This window comes from Nansenia antarctica (assembly GCF_963989245.1).
Source record: "Nansenia antarctica genome assembly, chromosome: 11".
NCBI classification, from domain to species: domain Eukaryota; kingdom Metazoa; phylum Chordata; class Actinopteri; order Argentiniformes; family Microstomatidae; genus Nansenia; species Nansenia antarctica.
Window position 1 is genome coordinate 23,345,409 of NC_137681.1, and position 24,922 is coordinate 23,370,330.

Sequence of the window (24,922 nt, forward strand, 5' to 3'; positions counted from 1 at the left end):
AAGACGACATGAGTATTTGAAAGTTGCTACACCTGAAATCACTAAGCACAGAAAATCCCCATCAAAGATAATGAATCCCCATCAAACAACAAGAAACGAAGTCATTGTGTTATAGATTACACTTATTTAATGAACGTAAAACTGTTCGGAAAAATAACGAGTGGGTACTTCACATCTTCGAGTTGAATGAAACGAAAATCTGAAAAAAAAAAAAAAAAACTTTCAAGACGAATTTCATGTCTTTCTCATTTCCGAGAGGTGTCTGTTTACATCAAATTGTGACACCTATATCCTACTGTATGCTTGTCTGAATCATCAACGGCCTCCAAAACGTCAATTTTCGCCGCCTGTCTTTAGTCATCCTTAAAAGGCAAAACAAAGAACAGAGGAAAGATGTATGCACTCTCTGCAAGGTAAGTCGCTTTAGATAAAAGCGTCACCTAAATGGTATAGATTATTGTATTATTATCTTATATTAATGATAACAGCCAGAACAGATTACTACCCAGCTAGGACTAACACTGGGCTCCATGTGGCGCTTGTTGATGTGTGTACTGACCGGGGGGGGGCAGATCAAGCTGTACTGCACCACCATCACGCTGGGCATGGACCTATTATACAACACAATGCCCATGATCTCCCCCCCCCACCCCACCCCATGACTCCACATCATTGTTGATGTGTGTGTGGGGGGGGGGGGGGTAGATCAAGCTGTACTGCACCACCATCACGCTGGGCATGGACCTATTATACAACACAATGCCCATGATCTGCCACCCTCCCCACCCCATGACTCCACATCATTGTTGATGTGTGTGTGGGGGGGGGGGTAGATCAAGCTGTACTGCACCACCATCACGCTGGGCATGGACCTATTATACAACACAATGCCCATGATCTGCCACCCTCCCCACCCCACCCACATGCATTATTACCCGACCGCATCATTGACCTCTGACCCCTGCCTCTGGCTGTGGGGGTTTTGTCACTAATGATCGCGCTGCGGTCACTGGCGTTGGGGCTAATGACTGTGCCCGAGGATAGGGACAGACACAGCGAGCGCTGCTGCACCCAGCGCCGCTGCCAACAGACAACACCACACCATAGGACTAATCATCGCCCTGGCAACCGTTCAGATTTTAAAAAGGGAGCAGATTCCACCGTGCATCTCTCTAAACAATCTGAGGTAATTAGTACTATATTTTCTTTTCAGTCACGGTGGTGAGTGTAACTACATATGGAAACACTGAAATTGTACTGTAATTATGTTTTCCCGCGTGAGCGACCACAACGTGAGGGTAAGAAGATCAACACTTCCGAGTGACAGAGAACCACGCGTTTCTTTCCTCCTGTGTGGATTCCTTCCATCACGTTGAGAGTTAACGGCATAGCTACGCCATTAGAACCACTCTGATGCACCACATATATTCCCTACTCATAACAGGAAGGATATGTCCCAACCGACCTCACATATTTCTGCAACAACTGTTTTCATAGCAATTGTTCTGGTCTATTTTGGAATTCAATGTTTCTACAGTCGAGAAATCTTTTCAGTTCCGTTAATTCCACCTCGATACGAGCATGGAGAGGCATGAGAGATATTCACTATCGGATTTCCAAACATTTCAACCTTTGAGTTTGTGTTTTGCTCTGACTGTCCATTAGAAGAGAAGAAGATAAGGGTAGACTCGTTAAACTGAATTCGAAAGTTGTGGGTTCGATACTAGAGAAAAAAAAGTGTGTTTTGCTGCATTTTATCTGCATGCGTTGGGTGCAGGAGTAATCGGTGGGCCTATGGTTTAGGGAATATGGGAATTCAACTGGCTTCACTGTTGACATTTTAATCTCTTATGCGCTTACACACGCGCACACACACACACACACACACACACACACACACACACACACACACACACATACACACCTCAAACAAATCACAGCTACTTTTGGTAGTGTATGGGATGAATTTTTCCCCACTGCTTATCAGTAAGAATTCACATGATGTTTTTCTTTTTTCTTTTTTTCTTCTCCTTCTTCTTCTTCTTTTCATGTTTATGTTACAAATGTTGTGAAACATTTTGTTCTGAAGAGCATTCGCAAATTACACGCTTTTCCGTAGTTACACGCAGCATCTGAAGACATTCCATGTTTTCTCTTTCCCATTCCTTTGTAAATAATGGTTGTGTTGCTCCACTCGCAGGGTACGAGGGTTGCGGAGGACACTGATTGCGGGCCTCGGCAGCGCTCCTCCCCGGGGGTGGTGAGATTGGCTTGTTGTTCACACCAAACAACAGGCTGTGTTGTTAGCGTAGCGAACTTCAACTTGAATTTGAATAGTAAGTGTCCCGCTGAGGCCCCTAAAAAGCTCAAGACTTAATTGAAAAACAAAAACCCTATTGATACACCAACACAATTTACACTGACTCACCAATCAACAACAACATTGAAACCAAAAGGTCTTCAGTGAACAACGCAAATCTTTGGACAGTTTTTTACCCAAAAAGTAAAAATCACATCAACTTTGACTTGAGAGTTAATGAGAAACATCACAATGAGGCATTACTCTGTGCGGGGGGGGTGTGTGTGCGAGTGTGTGCGTGTGTGTGTGTGTGTGTGTGTGTGTGTGTGTGTGTGTGTGGAGGGGGGGGGGGGAGACATTCATTTGTTTGGAATGCCCATAAATTCCAGGCTTTACTGTAGAGGCACAGCTGGCCAAACCAGGCCGAACGATTAGGGCACCAACAAAAACATCGAGCCCAGACGTTATGAAGTTCAATGTGTGAAGAACCAGGCCACAATAGAACTAGAATAAGCTTGTAAATTCCAGGGGGAAAATCCAAATGAAACTCCGGTAACGGCTCACAGCACACAAGCCGTAGTGCGCGCACACACACACACACACACACACACACACACACACACACACACACACACGCACACACTCGCACACACACACGCACACACACACACACACGCACACACTCGCACACACACACACACACACACACACACACACACACACACACACACGCGCACACACACACACACACCTTTCCCTCCTGTCTCACAGAGGCCACGTTTCGCTCATACACGTTTGACAGCTGCAGAATACAGCGCCAGTGACATGTGTTGTGTTGTGTTGTGGAAAAACCGCAAATTTGTTCCGCCTCCTCGAGTTTAATGAAGTCGAGGAAGGAAACGGACTTCGGGAATAGATGTGCGACTATACATTTGGCGAATCTAAAAGTGCTCCATTCAACTGGAACTCTGTTCACATCTGCTTCTGTCATTCAGACTTTTTCGATAAACAGCTCTTTTCTTATCGCAATCCTGTTAGGTTGTCCCCCCCCCACCACCCCCACCGGGGGGGCTCCAGTCTTTGTGCAACTGCGAAAACTGACTTTGCATTTGCACAGTGAATAGTACCGTCCTATAAGCAACAGCTATCACTGATTATGGAGCAGCAGAGGCTCCTCGCCTCATCCCTCTCTCCTCCTCTGCGCTCACATTGCCTCACAGAAATTTCCATTGGGCAAATCAGGGAAGGATTCAATGAGTCATTATGTGAGTAGGCGCGTGGGGCGCACAGGGGATTGTACGCTCTGTATCGGATGGACGGAGAGCTGGAGAGTAGCCACACGTTTCCTCACAGCAGAAGGTAGAAAAAAAAGGGCTGACAGAGCTCCTTTTTCTGAGAAGTCATACTGTAGAAGCCATTATTCACAGACGTCAATGTCAGCGGGCCGTCGGCGGTGGTATGTACTGTACTGTACTGTATACGTCAGGGACGTGAGGCAGGCGTGCCCTGACGACCGGTGGAGGAGTTATAACAGTAATAATAACCATGGCTGCCCTGGCGGGACGGTAATCCTATCCACTGTGGTATGTGAGGCACGCACAGTAGGGGGACCGCTGACTGAAATGGTCATAAAGGTGATATAACATTGTTCTAGGTCAAAGTGTGTGTGTGTGCGCTTGCGTGTGTGTGTATGTCTGCCTGCTTGTGTGTGTGTGTGTGTGTGTGTGTGTGTGTGTGTGGATACAGCCTCTGGGAATGTGTGTGTGTGTGTGTGTGTGTGTGTGTGTGTGTGTGCGCACTCGGCAGTTTGTGTGCGCACGTGTGTGTGTGTGTGTGTGTGTCTGTATACAGCCTCTGGGAATGTGTGTTTGTGTGTGTGTGTGCGCACGCGCACCAGTTTGTGTGGGCATGTGTGTGTGTGTGTGTCTGTGTGGGGATACAGCCTCTGGGAATGTGTGCCTGTGTGTGTGTGTGTGTGTGTGTGTGTGTGTGGACGCCTGCCTACCTGTTGCATCCACAGAGTGAAGGATCGCTGCCAGGAGTCCCTCTTCTCCAGGTGAAGGTAGGTGTTGAAGAGGATGAGGTACATGTAGCGCTCCACGTACTGCAGACTCTTCAGAAGCAGCAGCTGTCTCTCCTTCTCCGTTTTACCACTTTTGATCTGGAACGCACGGAGATGACGGGCAGATTAGAGAGGAGGTTCCCGGAAAATTGCTGTGACATACTTAAAAAGAAGGCTAATATAACAGCGTCTTAAACAGCCTATAAACCATTAGACAGTTTCAAAAAGGGCCAGGTTAAAAAAAACATGTTATATTTCTTAATCTTTATATATTATAATATTTTTTTAAATCCTAAGCGTGATTTCATCAACGTTGCTGATCTGTGATTTAAGCGTTTAGCATGAAGCTTACCTTACAGTACATGTCGGTCTCACCCAAACCAACCACACACACCCTTCAAAAATAATATATATTATATGACTACTTGCACAATGCACACGACCTGACTACTTGAACCCTACCTGACTACTTGTACTGTATCATGTATGCATCTTATTATACTTTGCACAGGATTTTGCACTACTGATTCCACTGTAGTACAACTACCATCACTTTATCACTTTATTATTACTTACTTTACTTATTTTACTTTACTCTATTATTGTGATTTTGTATCTTGATGCTGAAATGCCAATGTTGAGGAACCTATTCCAAGAATGTTACTCTTTGTGTACTTGTACATTGGGATGTAATAAAAGCACTGATTCTGAAGTACTGCAGGCTACAAACAAGCGTCTGGCACTCATCCACACCACCTTGTTTCCACTTCCTGACAAGTCAATGTTTACGTGACAAAAACATGTTCAGGACATCGACCGTTTGAAAAATGTTCACAGTTTCTTCAACTGGACTCACACTTGCAGTCTACGAATATGAGACTGACATGCCAGCAATCAAACATCAACGTTGACTCCAATCTTATATAGCGTACAACCTCAACATGTCTTACAGCATATCCTCTCACAACTGGCATCATCTGACTGCCCACTCTCTCTCTCCCAAGCCTTCAGTCCCACAAAGTACACTGTCTATTTCTGTTTCCCGTTGAAACCACTTTACATATTTGTAACGGGCATAGCAAACTCTCGCTCTGCACTGCATATAAATGGAAATTAAAGTAATGAATTAACCCATGTCAGGGTTTGGCATCAGTAGACATATTAAATTTGACATCCTCTTTTTTTCTTCAGACTTTGGATTTGTGGCACTCGGACAACCAATGAAAAGTATGTTTTAATATGTTTAAGCAAATATGCTTCAACATCTCACAACGTGAGTATGTAAATGGGGTTTTTAAGCTTGTGAGAAGTTTTCTCCCCGAGCACTGGATCAAAGTCTCCCAGTTGGTGGCGAAAGTGAAGGAAAAATAACTGTGATGTAACAATGATGGGCAGGCAGAAGGACAAGGAAGCCTGGATGCTCACATGCCCTTTAATTCCTACAGAGTTTAAAGGCTTGATGTAGAGTATAGCGGGGGAGACAGGCTAAGTGGTGTGAGTGGAGGCGGGAAGCCAGTACAGCACTCTTTTACACAGATGAAAGAGGAACCTACTATACAGTACGGCCCATGTCAGCGGAGCACTTGATTTTAAGTGACATGACGGTTTCAAGAGTGATTTCAATGAGTCAGCAGCACACTGCTCTGTGTTTGGGAGCTGCTCAAAATGGCCGCCCGTCTGCACACGCTGCCAAACACCTTAATCCTTCACACACAGACGCTACGCCAACTGTCAACTGTCAGCCGTGTATGAAAAGGTAGCAGAGAATACGCTGGAATGGAATGACTATAAAAGTGAAGCTTTCATCTCTTTTCCCGTGTCAGAAAGTTCCGGTTAAAGAGGAAATGCTATTTAAATGAGGAATACTAAATGACATTTCGCTACTCTTAATGAATTATTTCAAATATCTGCTAGAGAGCAGCAATTGGAGACTGAAGTCTAACTTAGTGTGTGACTTGACTTGACTTGTCACGATGGCAGTACAGCTAGGCTAGAACAGGACAGTTATATGAAGAAAAAGCTTCTATCCTTTTAAATAATGACACCAATGGAAAGAGGAGACGGACTGGGGCTGCGGTAGTCCAAAATGACGCAACGGACAAATTGCTCTGAAAAAGCCAAAGTCGTTAAAAGTTACAATGTGGGCTATGAGGATAATTATCACGTATCAGAGTGGTGCTCCTCAACCCTCAAATCAGCTGGAGCGGCCACCCAGCCCCCCGAAGGTCCGACTGAAATTATATGAGTCCGAGTCGCTAACCAACCGTAACCTAGCAATCAAGTAACTGCCAACCATGGGAGGAATCCGTTGACATGGACTTCATCATCATTCACAACACAGTGTTTTCTTGCCTGCCGAGTCAGTAGCCGTGCTAATGGGGAGCATTTTTACAATAACTGCTGGTCACAGGCAACGCGGCAATCTTGCTGATGAGGCTTCTTCCCCGGGACCATGAGTCAATGTCAGGAACGAAGCTCTGCTCTTTCTGTGGGGCCGTGATTGCTTTGGGCCTTGAGGTCAACCTGGCACTGAGTCAGTCATATATGCTTAGCAGTGTTTTTAGTGGCAAGGTCTGCCTTGCAGCTGTACCGAAGGGGGGGGGGGGGGGGGGCGGCGGGGGAGGGAGGGGGGGGGGACGGCGGCTGGGAGCTGGGGGCTAGTATAAGGGGGTCTGAGACGAGTGAGAGGAAGGGAGGGACGGGAGGGACGGGGGACGACGACTAGCTCAGTGTAGCATCAGCAATCGTCCAGAGCTTGGGTGAGCAGTGAGCAGCGGACATGATAATGACTAATACATATTCGCACCGCCCCCGGGGGTCCAATCTCAAGGGATACTGAGGGATATTAGGGTCATACGGTTCGCTGAAGGTCCAAAAACACATTAAGGGACTTCAGATTTCGATTCGATTCAACGTTATTGTCATTGACAGAGTATGAATATTAAAACATCTGCACCGCGTTTTAAATCAGACAAGCTTGTTTAAGTCAATAAAGGAGGTGGACTCATTGGAAATATAAAAGACCTTTAAAATGTGCGTTTAGCTATCTGACCAATACAGGGTAGAGAAGTGCTTCCTGCAATCCCATCATTCCACAGCGGAATGACGTAACAGTGAGGGAGTCAGAGGAACTTCCTGTCCATTCCCAAACAGGAAGAGAGATCCTAGTTTTCCAAGTATCGGAAGCCGAGGAGGAGGAGGAGGAGGAGGAGGAGGCACTCAGAGCCAATGAAACGTTCCGCAGACGTTTCTCTTTAAACTCTCAGGAGGGGGAGCATGGTGGAATAAAGACAGGCACGCACACACACACACACACACACACACACACACACACACAGACACAGAGACACAGAGACACAGACACACACACACGCACACACACACACACACAGAGACACACAGACACAAACACACACACACACACGTTCACTGACACACACGCACACACGCCTGGTCTGGCAGGTGAGCACCCAGAAGAACAGGTGAGTCCTGATCACCCTGACCGCCCTGCACTCCCGGGGGGCTCCTGCTCCGTGCACGCCCCTCTCCGTGCACGCCCCTCTCCGTGCACGCCCCTCTGTGCACGCCCTTCAGCTCTCCCAGCCTGAACACACACTGTGCCACCGCCTGGCAACCATGTGTGCTGAGGCTACAGCCAGACACCCAACACACACACACACACATGTGCACGCACGCACACACACACACATGCACACACACACACAGATGTGCACGCACGCACACACTTACACACAGACACACACACACACGTACACACACACACACACACACACACACACACACACACACACTGCAGAGATCAGCCGTGACTCCAGATTTCACACCTTGAGTATCAGCTTCCTGCTTCCTGTGTATTCATCTCGGACAATTATGGGGAAAGGGAACACACAGGCACGCACACAGACACACACACCGACAAGACACACACACAGGCACACACACAGGCACGCACAGAGGCACGCACACAGGCACGCACACAGGCACGCACACAGGCACACACACAGGCACGCACACAGGCACGCACACAGGCTCACACACAGGCACACACACAGGCACGCACACAGGCACGCACACAGGCACGCACACAGGCACACACACAGGCACGCACACAGGCACGCACACAGGCACGCACACAGGCACGCACACCGACATGACACACAGGCAGGCACACACAAACACACACCGGCAAGACACACACAGGCAGGCACACACACACCGACAAGACACACACGCAGGCACCCACACACACACACACACACACACACACACACACCGACAAGACACACACGCAGGCACCCACCCACACACACACACACACACACTGACAAGACACACACAGGCAGACAGAGAGACACACACAACTGGAGAGAAATCTCCGATCACATGTGTGTCTAATTAACACCTTCACACAGGCCGAGTCACCCACAGTAGTCTAAGGAGGACTGCGAATTGTTTCTAAAAACAAACAGGGACAACGTATGTGCTTTCACACATCATTACACACTAATTTAAAATAATAAATCAATAATAATAATCACAGATTGTTTCCATGCCATCCATACAAGTTGACATCATCTCAGGCTTTTATAAAGAACAACAAGATCAACAAGCCTAAACGGAACCAGAGAGAGGGGCAGCTCGTCATCGTCTCCATCTGGGGATTATGTAACGGGATGAAGGGTGCCCCACAACGACTCGTTAAGGACCGCAGTCCCAGGAGGGAGACAAGCAGAGGCAGCGGGAGAGAGACAAGCAGAGGCAGCAGGAGAGACAAGCAGAGGCAGCAGGAGAGACAAGCAGAGGCAGCAGGAGAGAGACAAGCAGAGGCAGCAGGAGAGACAAGCAGAGGCAGCAGGAGAGACAAGCAGAGGCAGCAGGAGAGACAAGCAGAGGCAGCAGGAGAGAGACGAGCAGAGGCAGCAGAGAGACAAGCAGAGGCAGCAGGAGAGAGACAAGCAGAGGCAGCAGGAGAGAGACAAGCAGAGGCAGCAGGAGAGACAAGCAGAGGCAGCAGGAGAGAGACAAGCAGAGGCAGTCAGTCCCAGGGTAGGAGAGAGACAAGCAGAGGCAATTCTTCCTTCTTCTACCATTATGACTGCCGATGGCCCCTGGTCCTACTAGCTTAGATGACTTTTTCTTCTGATTGCTGGATAGATGATTCACTTACTTAAGACAAATATATTTGTTGTGAGTCACTTTGGATAAAGGCGTCTGCTCAATGCCAAACATGTTCATGTCAAACAGGGCAGTCAGTCTCTGGTCTCTGTCAGGAGGCATAGAGTCCAGGGTAGGCGCCTTCCCTCCATGCATTCTGAATGAGAGATGATGTGTGGGGGGGAGATGTGTGTGTATGGTGTGTATGCTTGCATGCGTGTGTGTGTGTGTGTGTGTGTGTGTGTATGTGTGTGTAATGTATGTGTGTGTGTGTGTGTGAGTGTCTGCTGATGGGTCCAGAACCCCACGGGCCACTCACGTGCACGCCCCCACCACTTCTCACGTGCACGCCCCTGCCACTCCTCACGTGCACGCCACCACCACTCCTCACGTGCACGCCCCCACCACTCCTCACGTGCACACCGCCACCACTCCTCACGTGCACGCCCCCACCACTCCTCATGTGCACGCCCCCACCACTCCTCACGTGCACGCCCCCACCACTCCTCACGTGCACGCCGCCACCACTCCTCACGTGCACGCCCCCACCACTCCTCACGTGCACGCCCCCACCACTCCTCACGTGCACGCCCCCGCCACTCCTCACGTGCACGCCCCCACCACTCCTCACGTGCACGCCCCCACCACTCCTCACGTGCACGCCCCCACCACTCCTCACGTGCACGCCCCCACCACTCCTCACGTGCACGCCCCCACCACTCCTCACGTGCACGCCCCCGCCACTCACGTGCACGCCCCCACCACTCCACTCCAGCAGAACAACAATATCAGGGGGGGAAAAGGAGCGGAGCGGAAGAAAAAGTCTGTATTCCCTCTCTTCCTCTCTGCCACATGAGGAGGATGGAGGGATGAGGGTTTTGAGGGTTTTTACGGGGGTGGCATTTTCATGGTGTCATTGGTTTTCCATGTCGGACTCTAATAAACTCGTAGTCGAGAAGTAGTCTGCGGGTTGTCGTAATAGACTGGCAATCATATAAACCTTTAACACTGTTTACCTCAGACCAGCCAAGGTCACAGCAAGTCAAAACATCACATTTACATTTTCTGGCATTTATTGGCCTTTATCCAAAGCGACTTGCAAACACATGTTCAAATATGACTGATGGATAGATGATTCGCTTACTTAGGCACATTTTGTCCGAGGTAAGTGAATCATCTATCCATCAGTCATAGCGAGAAAGCGTCTATGTTAGGGGCCAGGGGCCATTGGCAGTCATAACGCTAGAAGAAGGAATAATTACGTTTTTCTTTCATTATTATTTATTTACAGTAGAGAAACTGTACAGGGGGGTAGAGAGGATGAAGAGGTCTTAGGAGGGACAGTTAAGGTGTAGAGAAGAGATGGGACTCCAGTCTACGGCGGAAGATTGCTAATGAGAGAGAGAGAGAGGCAGAGAGAGAGAGAGAGCGACAGACAGAGAGAGAAAGAGAGAGAGGCAGAGAGAGCGACAGACAGAGAGAGAGAGAGAGAGAGAGAGGCAGAGAGAGCGACAGACAGAGAAAGAGAGAGAGAGAGAGAGAGAGAGAGAGAGAGAGAGAGAGAGAGAGAGAGAGAGAGAGAGAGAGAGGCAGAGAGAGCGACAGCCAGAGAGAGAGAGAGAGAGAGAGGCAGAGAGAGCGACAGACAGAGAGAGAGAGAGAGAGAGAGAGAGAGAGAGGCAGAGAGAGCGACAGCCAGAGAGAGAGAGAGAGAGAGAGAGAGAGAGGCAGAGAGAGCGACAGACAGAGAGAGAGAGAGAGAGGCAGAGAGAGCGACAGCCAGAGAGAGAGAGAGAGAGAGAGAGAGAGAGAGAGAGAGAGAGAGAGAGAGAGAGAGAGAGAGAGGCAGAGAGAGCGACAGCCAGAGAGAGAGAGAGAGAGAGAGGCAGAGAGAGCGACAGACAGAGAGAGAGAGAGAGAGAGAGAGAGAGAGAGGCAGAGAGAGCGACAGCCAGAGAGAGAGAGAGAGAGAGAGAGAGAGAGGCAGAGAGAGCGACAGACAGAGAGAGAGAGAGAGAGGCAGAGAGAGCGACAGCCAGAGAGAGAGAGAGAGAGAGAGAGAGAGAGAGAGAGAGAGAGAGAGAGAGAGAGAGAGAGAGTCCTGACAGTAATGGGAAAGTCGTTCCACAAGCGAGGCGCCAGGACGGTGAAAAGCCGTCAGACACACACCAACACACACACCAACACACACACACCAACACACACACACACACACACACACCAACAGACACACACCAACACACACACACACACACACACACACACACCAACAGACACACACCAACACACACACACACCAACAGACACACACCAACACACACACACACACACCAACAGACACACACCAACACACACACACCAACACACACACACCAACACACACACACACACCAACACACACACACCAACAGACAAACACCAACACACACACACCAACACACACACACCAACAGACAAACACCAACACACACACACCAACACACACATTTGGGATATCTAAGTTTGTGTGGCTGTTGAAAAGAATTTGCATTTCACACTTGAGCAGACAGGTGGACCAATTTGCATGAGTCAAACTAAGCTCACGCCTTGAACAGAAGAACTCATCGCAACTGAAACGGAAAAAGTGCTAGCTGTTTACCTTCGAGCATACGGTCATAACGCATTCATAGCGCATTATAACACAAGATATATGGACGGACGACCGCATTCTAATGTCTTATGCCATCTCATCACAACACTGCGCTATTATCAGCCATTTTCCATCAGTTAAACAAAACAAACAAAGTCCCACAGACCTGACCTAACACACTATAATACGTTACGAAGACGTTATAAGGCGTTCATAAGGCATCATACAGTACATACAAGTTTACAACCTGTTATATGCGTGTGGGTCTCGCGGAAGACACACACACACAAAAAAGGGTTACCGGAAAAAAAGGTTAAGCCCCAATAAAGAGGGGGGGGGGGGGGTTTCTACGAGAGAGAGAACACACAGTGGGAACTGTGCCTAGCCTCTCCAACCACCCCCGGCCCCCCCAGGACAACAAAAGATCCCGGCCGCTCCGGCCTTGTTCACTGTCAAAGGTGAAAGCCGTAACTCTGCCAGCCTTTGAGCCGTGATGACGGATGCCCCCAGGAGCATGTGGCCCAGGCTCTGTGTGCAATGGAGCCCGGCCAAGAAGACAGACAGACACATTCCATTGTTGCAGGCAGGAGGAGTCCACAGGGCTGGGAGCTGGGGGCTCTCTGGGATATTCTGCATGCGCTTTTGTGGAAGTGTGTGTGTGTGTGTGTGTGGTTGTGTGCGTGTGGTGTGTGTGTGTATGTGTGTGTGTGCGTGTGTGTGGTTGTGTGTGTGTGTGTGTGTGTATGTGGTTGTATGCGTGTGCATGGTTGTGTGTGTGCGCATGTGCTTGGTTTTGTGTGTGTATGCGTGTGCGTGTGTGTGTGTGTGTTTCTGTGGGTGTGAGTGTGTGTTGTGTGCGCATGGTTGTGTGTATGCGTGTGCGTGGGTGTGTGTGGATGTGCGCATGGTTGTGTGTGTGTGTGTGTGTGTGAGATCACGCACTCCATTACTCCGTTGTTAGCGCAGACGCTAGCATACACCTCATTAGCTCTTCCCTTCTTACACAAACAGCGGCATCCTTGTGTGAGCCAAGCCAACACAGAAAGCCTATTAAAAATCTGAGAGATTGCTGCTTATAAATGTCACTCAAGTATTAGCCCAAACCTTTCCCATTATTAGCCTGACTTTCCACTGGGTTCGAACAATAGAAGCTGCAGACAGACTACAGACAAACCATATTGCAAAAGATGAAATTAAAAGAAGAAAAAAAAAACGCACAAAAAACCCTAAAGGATTACGGTAAGTCCAGGTTCTAATCTCTCTGTGGGCTCTGAACGGTGAACCGGCTCTGTCTTGAGGTCTGCCCTTTCTCACACACCTCTGACCAGAAGGCTCACAGACACTGACCCTGATTAGAGAGTCACAGACACAGACACAGAGGAGAGAGAGAGTCACAGACATAGAGGAGAGAGGGAGTCACAGACACAGACCCTGATTAGAGAGAGAGCCACAGACACAGACCCTGAGGAGAGAGGGAGTCACAGACACAGACCCTGAGGAGAGAGAGAGTCACAGACACAGACCCTGAGGAGAGAGAGAGTCACAGACATAGAGGAGAGAGGGAGTCACAGACCCTGAGGAGAGAGGGAGTCACAGTCACAGACCCTGAGGAGAGAGGGAGTCACAGACACAGACCCTGAGGAGAGAGGGACACAACAGACACAGGTAGAAGAACAGGGCGCAGGGCTGTCCAGTAATCCTCCTAAGGCATGCACGTTCCCCTCCTAGGCCCGACCCAGAACAGGGCAGGGCAGGCTGGGGAGAGGGGGTGCCCCTGACCCCCCCCACACACATCACCAACCCCCCCCCCCACCCCCCCAACCCCCCCCTAAGCCGCGGTGCTCTGCACACATGCAGGCTGGTGTCTGGGAAATTGGCACAGTGTAACAGTATGCAACTAATCCTCCAAGGCAATGAAAATGAATGACTGCTTCATTTAAAGTACAAGTGTTGTGGTCATAGGGCTTAAAGAACCAGTGAGGAGGAGGAGGAGTTTAGTTTGTCAGATTGACATCTAATTTATGCAATTAAAATGGCTTAAGTTGGGGTGGTTAGGTGGCGTAGCGGACTAAGCACTATAAGCGTTGACCACGTAACCGCAGGACATAATCCTGCATGTCATCCCTTTTCTCTCTCTCACCCATCCTTCCTGTCTAATCTCTACTAATCTCTATCACAATCAAAATAAGAATATGAGTGGGAATTGTCCCCACTCAGAAAAACTTACTTAAAAAAAATAAAGGCTTAAGCACCCCCCATCATTAAAAACGAATGAAAAAGATAAGGCCACAACTTGAATTAATGAGACGGAAGTGTCGCTTGACACTAATGGCACTAAGTGCATCATGGCAAGTTGAGATTTAAATAGTAGTTATTACTGATGATCTGTGGTCACATCTGCTCCTTTCCACACAACAGACTAATTAAACACTATTCTCTAACGAACGGAATCCCATCTCCGGTGAGGATACCCCGCTTTAACCAAAAGGGTAATTGCCCCTCTTGTTATCAGTCCAGCCACGAGTATGTGTAATCACGCACAACGCAAAACACATTAGAGCATGACTCATCTATAAAAGGAGCAGAGCGGGAACAGAGCCGTCGGGTAGGGGGGGTGGGGGGGGGCAGTCTCCCGACTACCGACGGTGGTTTGAATAGAAGCAGCCGGAACGATTAGCTCCAAGGGTTACAGCGCTCCTTTTCACTAACGAGGCCCAGTCAGACCCAGGAGGAGTCAGACCTGGCCTGAGGAGTAGAGAGAGAGAGAGAGAGAGAGAGCGCGACAGACAGAGAGAGAGAGAGAGAGAGGCAGAAAGAGAGAGTGACAGACAGAGAGAGAGAGAGGCAGAGAGAGAGAGGCAGAGAGAGAGAGAGAGTGAGAGGCAGAGAGAGAGAGGCAGAGAGAGAGAGAGAGAGAGAGAGGCAGAGAGAGAGGCAGAGAGAGCGACAGAGAGAGAGAGAGAGGCAGAGAGTGACAGACAGACAGACAGAGAGAGAGAGAGAGAGAGTGAGAGGCAGAGAGAGAGTGAGAGGCAGAGAGAGAGAGGCAGAGAGAGAGTGAGAGAGAGAGAGAGAGAGCTGCAAGCTGCAGCAGTGTGTGGATACTATAGAGGGGTCTGTCTGCCTGACATATGGTGCCAATTACCACCGACGCTGGGGTTGCTGGGGTAAAAAGGCCAATCTGAGTTCCTCTGTATTAGCCCTACCCACCCAGGCTTGCACAAGCAGCCATTCATCACATCCCCTACACGGGATACCTCCCACCCCCAGCCCCCACCCCCAGTCTAACCCCCCCCCCATCCCACACACCCAACTCAGACTCTTACTCTTACTCCAACACCAAGCACTATCCCAACTCCTACCCCATTCCCAGCATCTCAGTCCCAACCTAAACCCCCAGCCCCTATCCCAGCCCCTACCCCTACCCCAGGCCCTAACCCTACCCCTACTCCAGCCCCTAACCCCACCCATATCCATGCCCCAGCCCCTACCCCAGCCACTACCCCAGCCTCTACCCCTGCCAGTTCAGATGCCATCCTGTCACAAACTACGAAAAACACAAAATGGGTTAAATTGGTCACAAAATTGAGACCAAAATGAGGAAACAGACAGACAGTCACTAGACTATAAAACTGAAGAAAAACCATACAGTATATTCTTCCTCTCAGTAACACTGCCAACCCATATTGACCTCTGAGAGGAGACTGAGGGCCAGTTATGTTCACAGGAGATCTGCGAGGCTCTTTAATGTTCCTCAGCTCGTTGTGTCTCCTTTCAGTCCTGCGGTGCTTTCCATGGAACATCCTTCAGGTGTTATTACATACATTGTACAGTTGACATTATCCACATCCTTCTTCTTTTCTTTTTTTCAACCTGCCGCACAATCGAGATTCTTTCAAGGTCCTTCTGCTCATCTCCTGTGTGTGCGTGCGTGCGTGCGCGCTCGTGTGTGTGTGTGTGTGTGCGCTTGTATGCGATTGTGTGTGTGTGCATGCGTGCACTTGTGTGTGTGAGTGTGCGTGTGTGTGTGTGTGTGTGTGTGTAAAAAAAAAGGTCATCACATCACTGTAAAAAAAGAAAAGAGTGTCGCTTTCATTTCCTGTTCAGGAAGAGTACCATCTTGCTGGCTGGGAAAATATATTCATCACACTGTACTTGATATGTTCAGGGACAGCAAAAACCATGGAATCAAGGGACAGCAAAAAACATGCAATATGTCACAAGCATCAGCTTTATTTCACTTTTGAACATCCTCAGTAGCATGTCACACCTGTTTAGGTGTTCACTGGAAGGGTACAACAGACTCGCGGGCATTTGTAAGAGCACAGCATACTTTGACCATTTTGTCGACATACAGTATGTCACGTCATTTTCTCTTTCAATATCAGTGAAAGTTATGGGTATAATGCTTTGCAAAACCGTATATTTCTGACTTAAAACCCCAATGCAGCGCTCTATGTGAATACGGTGCGATGCCAAGGATCTGGTGGTCTCCAAGTCAACAGGATCTTTTACCACGAGTGAATGCTGGGATCTTTAATTCAGCTTGAAGATCGTGGATGGATTCACTCACATCGCGCTTTCTGGCGCTTCTCTGCCAAAACGGTGGCGTTAAGGACCATTACTCGGATTTCCGGGTTGCGTGACGTCAACTACCGGAGCTCTATAGGAACTATCCGCTCACAGACAACAATTAAAAAGAGAGGCTTGAATGTGTGAACACGAGATGGTCTCTTGCCTTCTCCATCACAGCACAGCAAAGCAATATATTGTGAAATATGTGTAAAGTTAAGCAACACAGAGACTTATTTACTAGTTGACGAGCTAAGTAAAACATTTTTAAATATATATCTTTGTTTTTTTAGAGAGAGAGAGAGAGAGAGAGAGAGAGATAGAGAGAGAGAGGGGAATTCAAGCACTTTCAATGACCCATGTCTATTGTGTCTTTTAAGACCTTGATTTCTTTTTCTCAAATTGTTCAAGGACCCGTGGGAACCCTGAAGAACACAAATAACAACTATTGATAAAAAATAAATCATTGCTGGCAATTTTCAGCATCAGTTAGAGGCAGGTCTCATACGGTGGGGGAGAGGGGAACACGGGGGAGAGGTGGGGGAGAGGGGAACACGGGGGAGAGGTGGGGGAGAGGGGAACACGGGGGAGAGGTGGGGGAGAGGGGAACACGGGGGAGAGGTGGGGGAGAGGGGAACACGGGGGAGAGGTGGGGGAGAGGGGAACACGGGGGAGAGGTGGGGGAGAGGGGAACACGGGGGAGAGGTGGGGGAGAGGGGAACACGGGGGAGAGGTGGGGGAGAGGGGAACACGGGGGAGAGGGGAACACGGGGGAGAGGTGGGGGAGAGGGGAACACGGGGGAGAGGTGGGGGAGAGGGGAACACGGGGGAGAGGTGGGGGAGAGGGGAACACGGGGGAGAGGTGGGGGAGAGGGGAACACGGGGGAGAGGTGGGGGAGAGGGGAACACGGGGGAGAGGTGGGGGAGAGGGGAACACGGGGGAGAGGTGGGGGAGAGGGGAACACGGGGGAGAGGGGAACACGGGGGAGAGGTGGGGGAGAGGGGAACACGGGGGAGAGGTGGGGGAGAGGGGAACACGGGGGAGAGGTGGGGGAGAGGGGAACACGGGGGAGTGCAGAGAAGAGTGTCAGATCAAACAGCGCGAGTCCGTAAGACCCTCAATTGTTTCTGGTCAGAAGTAATGAAATCCCACACCGCTCACTGTGCTACTTTATTATGGCATCGGCACACAGGCACACCCTCTGGCAAGGTTATTCACACCCCTAGACCCCCACCCTAGCCTCCACCCTCCCTAGACCTCCACCCTAGCCTCCACCCTCCCTAGACCCCCACCCTAGCCTCCACCCACCCTAACCTCCACCCTAGCCTCCACCCTCCCTAGACCCCCATCTTAGCCTCCACCCTCCCTAGACCCCCACCGTAGCCTCCACCCTCCTTCGACCCCCACCCTAGCCTCCACCCACCCTAACCACCACCCTCCCAAAAACCCCACCCTAGCCTCCACCCTCCCCGGCCCCCACCCTAGCCTCGACCTGCCGCCGCCCCACCAACCAGCCTCCACCCTCCCTAGACCCCCACTCTAGCCTCCACCCTCCCCAGCCCCCACCTCCACAATATACACGCTTGACATGCAGCTTATCGACCGCCACAGACCCCCCCCCCCCATGCTGTGAATCCTTTATACCACAGCAGCGCTACCTAAACACCTCGCCCACACAAACCCCAGCCCCGTAGAATTACAACTCAATACTAACGAGGCTGCCACGCGTTAAAGCCGACTGGTTCAAACCCCCAGTTGGAAGCTCTCTGATCAATTCAGCTCCATTGGGTGTTTAATTAAATCCTTAATTAACATCGGATGTGAATTCAGTCACATATAATTAAAATCACCCTCATCTTTGATTGGTTGCTGGAGACCGCAAAGCTGCTGGGAGAATCGCTACGTTTCGGTTATTTATCGCCACGTTGGGTTTTGGTTATGTCTCTCTATGAAATGTGCTGGTGGCCCAGCGGGAGTAGTGAATTCACTACCTATCTTCCGCCGTAGATTGAAGACCCATCTCTACAGGGCTATATCGTTTAACTGTCCCTCCTAAGGCCTCTTCATCTCCACTACCCCCCCTGTAGCCTACAGTTTCTCTACTGTAAAAGAAAATAAAAATAAAAATAAAAAGCATTGTGACTGGTCAACGCCCCAGGCTCTAGCACAGAGTTATTTTTCTTATGATGGATAGAGGACTCACTGGATAGAGGTGAGAGGTCATTATGCCCTTTAAAGGGATTGCTACAGAAGCTGGTTGGTTGTCAGTCCAGAATGTAGCATGTGGGCAAAATGGCCGGCAATGATTGCTATGCACCTCATTAAACACTCAGCTTTTTTTTTTCAACATAGAATTATACCGCCTCATTAATTGCCCTGGATACGTTAATGGATTAACACATTTTCCAATAGAAAATCACTGGGGAGAAAATATCCTGATTAGACAAGTCGTCTTGCTGTGTGTGTGTGTGTGTGTGTGTGTGTGTGTGTGTGTGTGTGTGTGTGTGTGAGAGAGAGAGAGATAGGGGGGGGTGTGTCTTTGAGGAGGTGGTTATGGTGTCATTAACACAGGTTTCGTCTGTTGCGGCTCAACTGTCCTCGCGTATGAAACACGCCGCCCCCCCCGCCCCCCCCCCCCAGCCCCCTTCCCGGCTGAGGCATGGTGTAAGCCTGAGTCCCGGAGCAACCTGACCCAGTCACGATTTCTGCACGTCCCAAATGGTTGGCATTTAAAGCCGGTAGGCCGCTTGACATGGGTTCTATTCCTATAAGCGTTTGTTCAAAAAACGGCTAGCTAGCCTAGCGTGGAAGGCAGGCAGACAGGGGGAAGAATAGGGCCTTGCAGCTTTGCTGTTTGCTAATTTTACTTTTCGGGAAAACGAACCCTGGGTCTGCGAGTCCCTCACGATAGCATGACCGCAGCTACCGGGGACATGCTTAAACACTCAGGCGGTTTTAAGTGTTGTTATTTCTGGTCTCCCGACCCTAGGCAATGATAGGTTTAGCGTGTGTCTGTGTGTGTGTGTGTGTGTGTGTCTGTGTGTGTCTGTGTGTGTGTGTGTGTCTGTGTGTGAAGTCAGAGTCAGAACCCAGCGTAGTCCAAAATGGTTTTCCGGGGGCCGCCGGCGAGGGCACGGGGGGGTGGGAGGGTGGGGGGGATGGGGAAGGTCAGGTCAGAGGGAGGGGGGCAGGGGCCGGGGAGGTTCGGTCACATAGGGGCAGAGGGGGCAAACACAGGACACAGGACACAGGACACAGGCGTGCTGCACATTTCCAAACTGATCAGTATTGAAAAAAGCAGACAATTAACCCAGAGGCACGCAGAGTGTAGAGGGATGCACACAGTAGAGCAGGCAGGCAGGGATACAGGGAAGGAGGGAGAGAGGCAGGGTGGGAGGGAGACAGGCGGGGAGGGAGGGAGGGAGACAGGCGGGGAGGGAGGGAGGGAGGCAGGGAGACAGAACAGGGCAGACAGACGGGCCAACAGACAGGCAGAAAGGCAGGCAGGCAGGGAGGCAGGCAGGCAGGGAGGCGGGCGGGAGGGAGGGAGGGAGGGAGACAGGCAGGGAGGGAGGGAGGGAGGGAGGACTGCGTGATGAGTGTGTGGACCCAGCTCAGCCTGAAGGGTCACCCAGAAGGTTGTGGTCTGTCTGGCTTTGTCTGGATCTCCTCTGTAAAGCCCTCATGTTTTCTTTCTCTAAATACTTATGTACGTGTGTGTGTGTGTGTGTGTGTGTGTGTGTGTGTGTGTGTGTGTGTGTGTGTGTGTGTGTGTGTGTGTGTGTGTGTGTGTGTGCGTGAGAAACGGCTCTTTAACTGTGACCAAATTGTTCTAACAACATTTTAGACCGCGTAGAGAGAGAGAGAGAGAGAGAGAGAGAGAGAGAGAGAGAGAGAGAGAGAGAGAGAGAGAGAGAGAGAGAGAGAGAGAGAGAGAGAGAGAGAGAGCGAGAGAGAGAACATTGCTTAGAAAGCAATGTGACCCTCGCATGCCTCAAGGTCATTTGGGCTGGCTGTGTCTGGGCTGGCTGTGTCTGGGCTGGCTGTGTCTGGGCTGGCTGGCTGGCTGGCTGACTGACTTTCTCATGGAGCCGTTTCCAGCCAGCCAATCTGATCCTACTCCGGCCAGTCATGTGACGTCCCTGAGGGTGCATGTGGACCATCAGGGACGTCAGAGACGGGTCTAGCCTCAGAGAGGGGTCTAGCTTCAGAGAGGGGTCTAGCTTCAGAGAGGGGTCTAGCTTCAGAGAGGGGTCTAGCTTCAGAGAGGGGTCTAGCTTCAGAGAGGGTGCTAGTAAGTAAAGAATATATATATAAAACATTTTTGAGAGAGAGAGAGAGAGAGGGGAATTCAAGCACTTTCAATTACCCATGTCTATTTTCAAAAACTTTTAAGACCTTTTCTCAAATTCATGAACTTTCAAGGATTTCAAGGACCTGTGGGAACTCTGTATGAAGCCCATGGAAGAGGCAGTGGAGCCTGAGAGCGATGATGAAACATACATGATACATGAATAGCCATCTCCCAACATGGATTTACAGAACGAACAAGCAGAAACCACTATGTACCGTGAAAACTATAAATCAATAAGGGTCTCGCTGAATCTACAAAAATACATTTTCCTTTTTCAGATCAGAGAAACTTCTCAGCCCCTCAACGGGGATAATTCTCTCTCATAGTCAGGAAATCAGCCGCTAGTACTAAGAGACTATGGCGTGAAATAACAGACCCATGCCAAAATCTATTGTTGAGAATCCATTACCACACACTGGCTTTTTAAGTCAATAAATTCAAATTGAGTGTGCTTACTTTCCAGAAAAGAGCAGTCCCATCTGCTACTATTACCAAGTGTCGACAACTGCTGTCTGCAATTTTGTCTACAAAGTAAAGAACCAACCACATGAGAAATGTATAAAAATTCGGCTGAAAATGGGACCCCACACGACGAGAGAGACAGCAGTGAAAGAATGAAGTGGAGAGTCAGGTGATCAAGCGAGCGTCGGAAGTGAAGCTTCAAGCTGTGAAAAAAAATCAAAAAAGTAAATGTGCCCCTGAATAGCAGCACAGTGCTCAGAACAGCTGTGCACTCCACTGTACACACACAAGCAGGGGTCCACACACACACGCATGCGCACGCACGCAAACACAGACACACGCACACACACAGGCGTGCGCACACACACACGCGCACACATACATACACACGGCCGCACACACACACACACACACACACACACATGCACACACACACGCACACACACACATGCACACACACACACACACACATACACACGGCCGCGCACACACACACACGCACACCCGTACACACAGATATACACACATCTACTCGATGTACTCTATGAGCCCCCCCCCCCTGGGAGATGTACTCTATGAGACACCCCCCCCCCGGGAGATGTACTCTATGAGCCCCCCCCCCCTGGGAGATGTACTCTATGAGCCTCCCCCCCCCTGGGAGATGTACTCTATGAGCCCCCCCCCGGGGTAGCTTCATGGTGTCTGTCAGAGTCTGACAGAGGCAGCAGCAGTCGAACGAGCAGCGGGTGTACCATAAGTACAGGTGTAGCAGAGCCTCCCAAAGTTCACCTGGCTGCACCTGCTGCTCAAATTCAACCCACCCGAGGACCCCGCCCTGTCGGCCCAGTCTTGGGCTGTAGACGGGCTACTCCAAATATTACTGTTGGCGGTGGCATGTGAAAGGCTGAGAATTAGGAATCAAAACAACACTTCTCCCTCCCTCCCTCTCTCCCTCCCTTCTCCTCCTCTCCCAGCTCTCTGTCTCCTGCCCTTAACTGAGAGGTCCTTTCACCAGGCCGTGCGTAGTAGGTGCCTTTACATCAACGCTTTCCATGGCCATCAGATGGACGCCTGCCTCGACGGCGATTGGTCCACTCGTGTCATGTGGCCATCCTCTTAGGCGGTGACTGTCCTTTCTACCGACCAGACGGTCACATGGCCGTGTTTTTATTAGTCTGCTAGACTGGCCAGTGACTGCCAAGGGGCTTCAACTTCAATTCAGATGAAATTAGATTTATCTATACTTCCTCCCTCCTGCCTCGTTGTCCCCTCACTTCTTTTTCGAAAATTGGTAAAAATTGTTTTTGTGGTGGTCCCTAACGTCACCCGCCCCTCCCCCCCCCCCAACCCCCGGCTGCCTCCTCCCTGATGACGTCTGTTACCTTTCCTCAGAAAAACCTGCTCTCAACATTCTCCCCTTTCTGAAAATATTTTTCCACTGCGCCATCCAGACCATGAGTGCCTTTCTTTGGACGAACGGACACACACACACACACACACACGCACAATTCTCTCTCTTTTACTCCAACATCTTTCACTTTTCCAACTGTGATAAAAATGTTTTTGCTGTTTGACCATGAATTCTCAAAGAGGTTAGGAATCAACAACATGTTACTACTCAGTCATAAATGTCAGCCATATGCTCTCAGAGAGAGTGAGACAGAGAGAAAGAGACACAGAAAGACAAAGACAGAAAGAAAGAAAGAGGTTAGGAGGCCAGGGATAAGCTTCTTCCAAAGCTCTGCCCACAAGCATACAGTAAATGGTAAATGGACTGCACTTATATAGCGCCTTTATCCAAAGTGCTTTACAACGGCCCTCTCATTCACCCATTCATTCACCCATTCACACACCAAGCTACCATGCAAGGCGCCGGCCCGCTCACTGGGAGCAATTTGGGGTTCAGTGTCTTGCCCAAGGACACTTCGACATGTGGCCAACCAGGGCTCGAACCGCCGATCTGCCAACCTTGCGATCAGGGGCGGATTTAGGATCGCAGGAGATCCGGGGCTTAGCCCAGAGGGAGAATATAATGCGCGCAGAGCGCGCCGGAAAATTTTGCCTTCAACCTTCAACTTACCACCACCTTAAAGCGGACAAAAGGCACTGGAGAACACATATACATTCACACCCTTTAATGAAGCAAACTAATTGTGGTGGTTCTGGGCACAGAGGGAGGTCAGCACACGTAGCTCCCCCTGTCAGTCACCATCATTTATATTTGTATAGAATTACATAATTGATGGGCTGAGGCTAGTTATTTTACAGTATGTATATCAGGGCAGACTCTGTGCTCACCACTTATATTGTATTGATTGTCTTGTCCTGTGTTATATGACGATATATTACATGTATTGTTGGCCTGTGTATAGTACTGTGAAATCAAATCCCCCCTGGGACATTAAACAAACTTAGTTAGTTAGCGTTACATCTTAGGATAGATTTGAGTCATGTTCTGTATACATACATACTACCATAAGGGCATACTTAATGTGGTTACTCCATGTTTACTAGCTGTAACATTAACGTTACATCATTCTTTTTCACTCAGTCAACCAGAGTGCAGATATCAAAGACTATCAGCCTGTTATTCACTTTATTTGTATAAGTATTATCCTTTGTTTGATTTCTTACCATGTACCGTAACAGTACCTTGCTATGTTTCATTATAACATAACGTTATGTTATGATAGCCAGCTAGCATTAGCAAACCGGAAAAGTAGTGTCAGTGAGTCAGTCACCTTTCTAATAAGATTCACAAACCTGAAACATCATCTATGTCATCACTGCTGGTGATGTTATTGTTGTCAGCTGCTGATACTGCTGCTGCAACAGTTCTTGGCGCTTGTTTTGTTGAAAACAACTTTGGGATATCCATCCTTACAATTTTGCAAGTCAGGCACTGAATGAGATCACTTCTTCTTCAGGGCAGGGCAGGCTACGCAGTACGCAGGCTAATGTCGCGCAGCTGCTGCCTCTCTGTTGGACTCCGGTACTGCACGTTACTCACGAGAGTTTTTTTTTTTTTTGAAAGTAAAACATTCGGGGCTCTTCAGAAAACATCCGGGGCTTGAGCCCAAGTAGCCACCCCCTAGCGCCGCCCCTGCTTGCGATCATTAGACAGCGGCTTTACCTCCTGCGCCACAGCCGCCCCACGGTACACACAGGTGTCTGTGATAGTGAAGTAGGAGGGGGTAGAGGTACACACAGGTGTCTGTGATAGTGAAGTAGGAGGGGGTAGAGGGGGGAGGAGGAAGACAAGGAGGAGCAGTTGGGGGCAGGTGAGGAGAAAGAGGGACACAGAGAGGGAGAGAAATATAGAGAGAGAAGCTATAGTTGTACTTTGTTGTCTTTTCACATTGTTGTTC

At 49.6% G+C, this 24,922-nt stretch overlaps 1 protein-coding gene across 1 annotated transcript in view; it reads right to left on the minus strand.

Annotated features, from left to right (window-relative positions):
* The window catches only part of pald1a (phosphatase domain containing paladin 1a), a gene marked incomplete at both ends in the record, with an annotated part of 56,481 nt that overhangs the window by 5,811 nt on the left and 25,748 nt on the right, over window positions 1-24,922 (minus strand). The window contains one exon of the mRNA XM_080541406.1: window positions 4,305-4,460. Coding sequence (XP_080397532.1) covers window positions 4,305-4,460 — 156 coding nt within the window. The remainder of the gene's footprint in view (window positions 1-4,304; window positions 4,461-24,922) is intronic.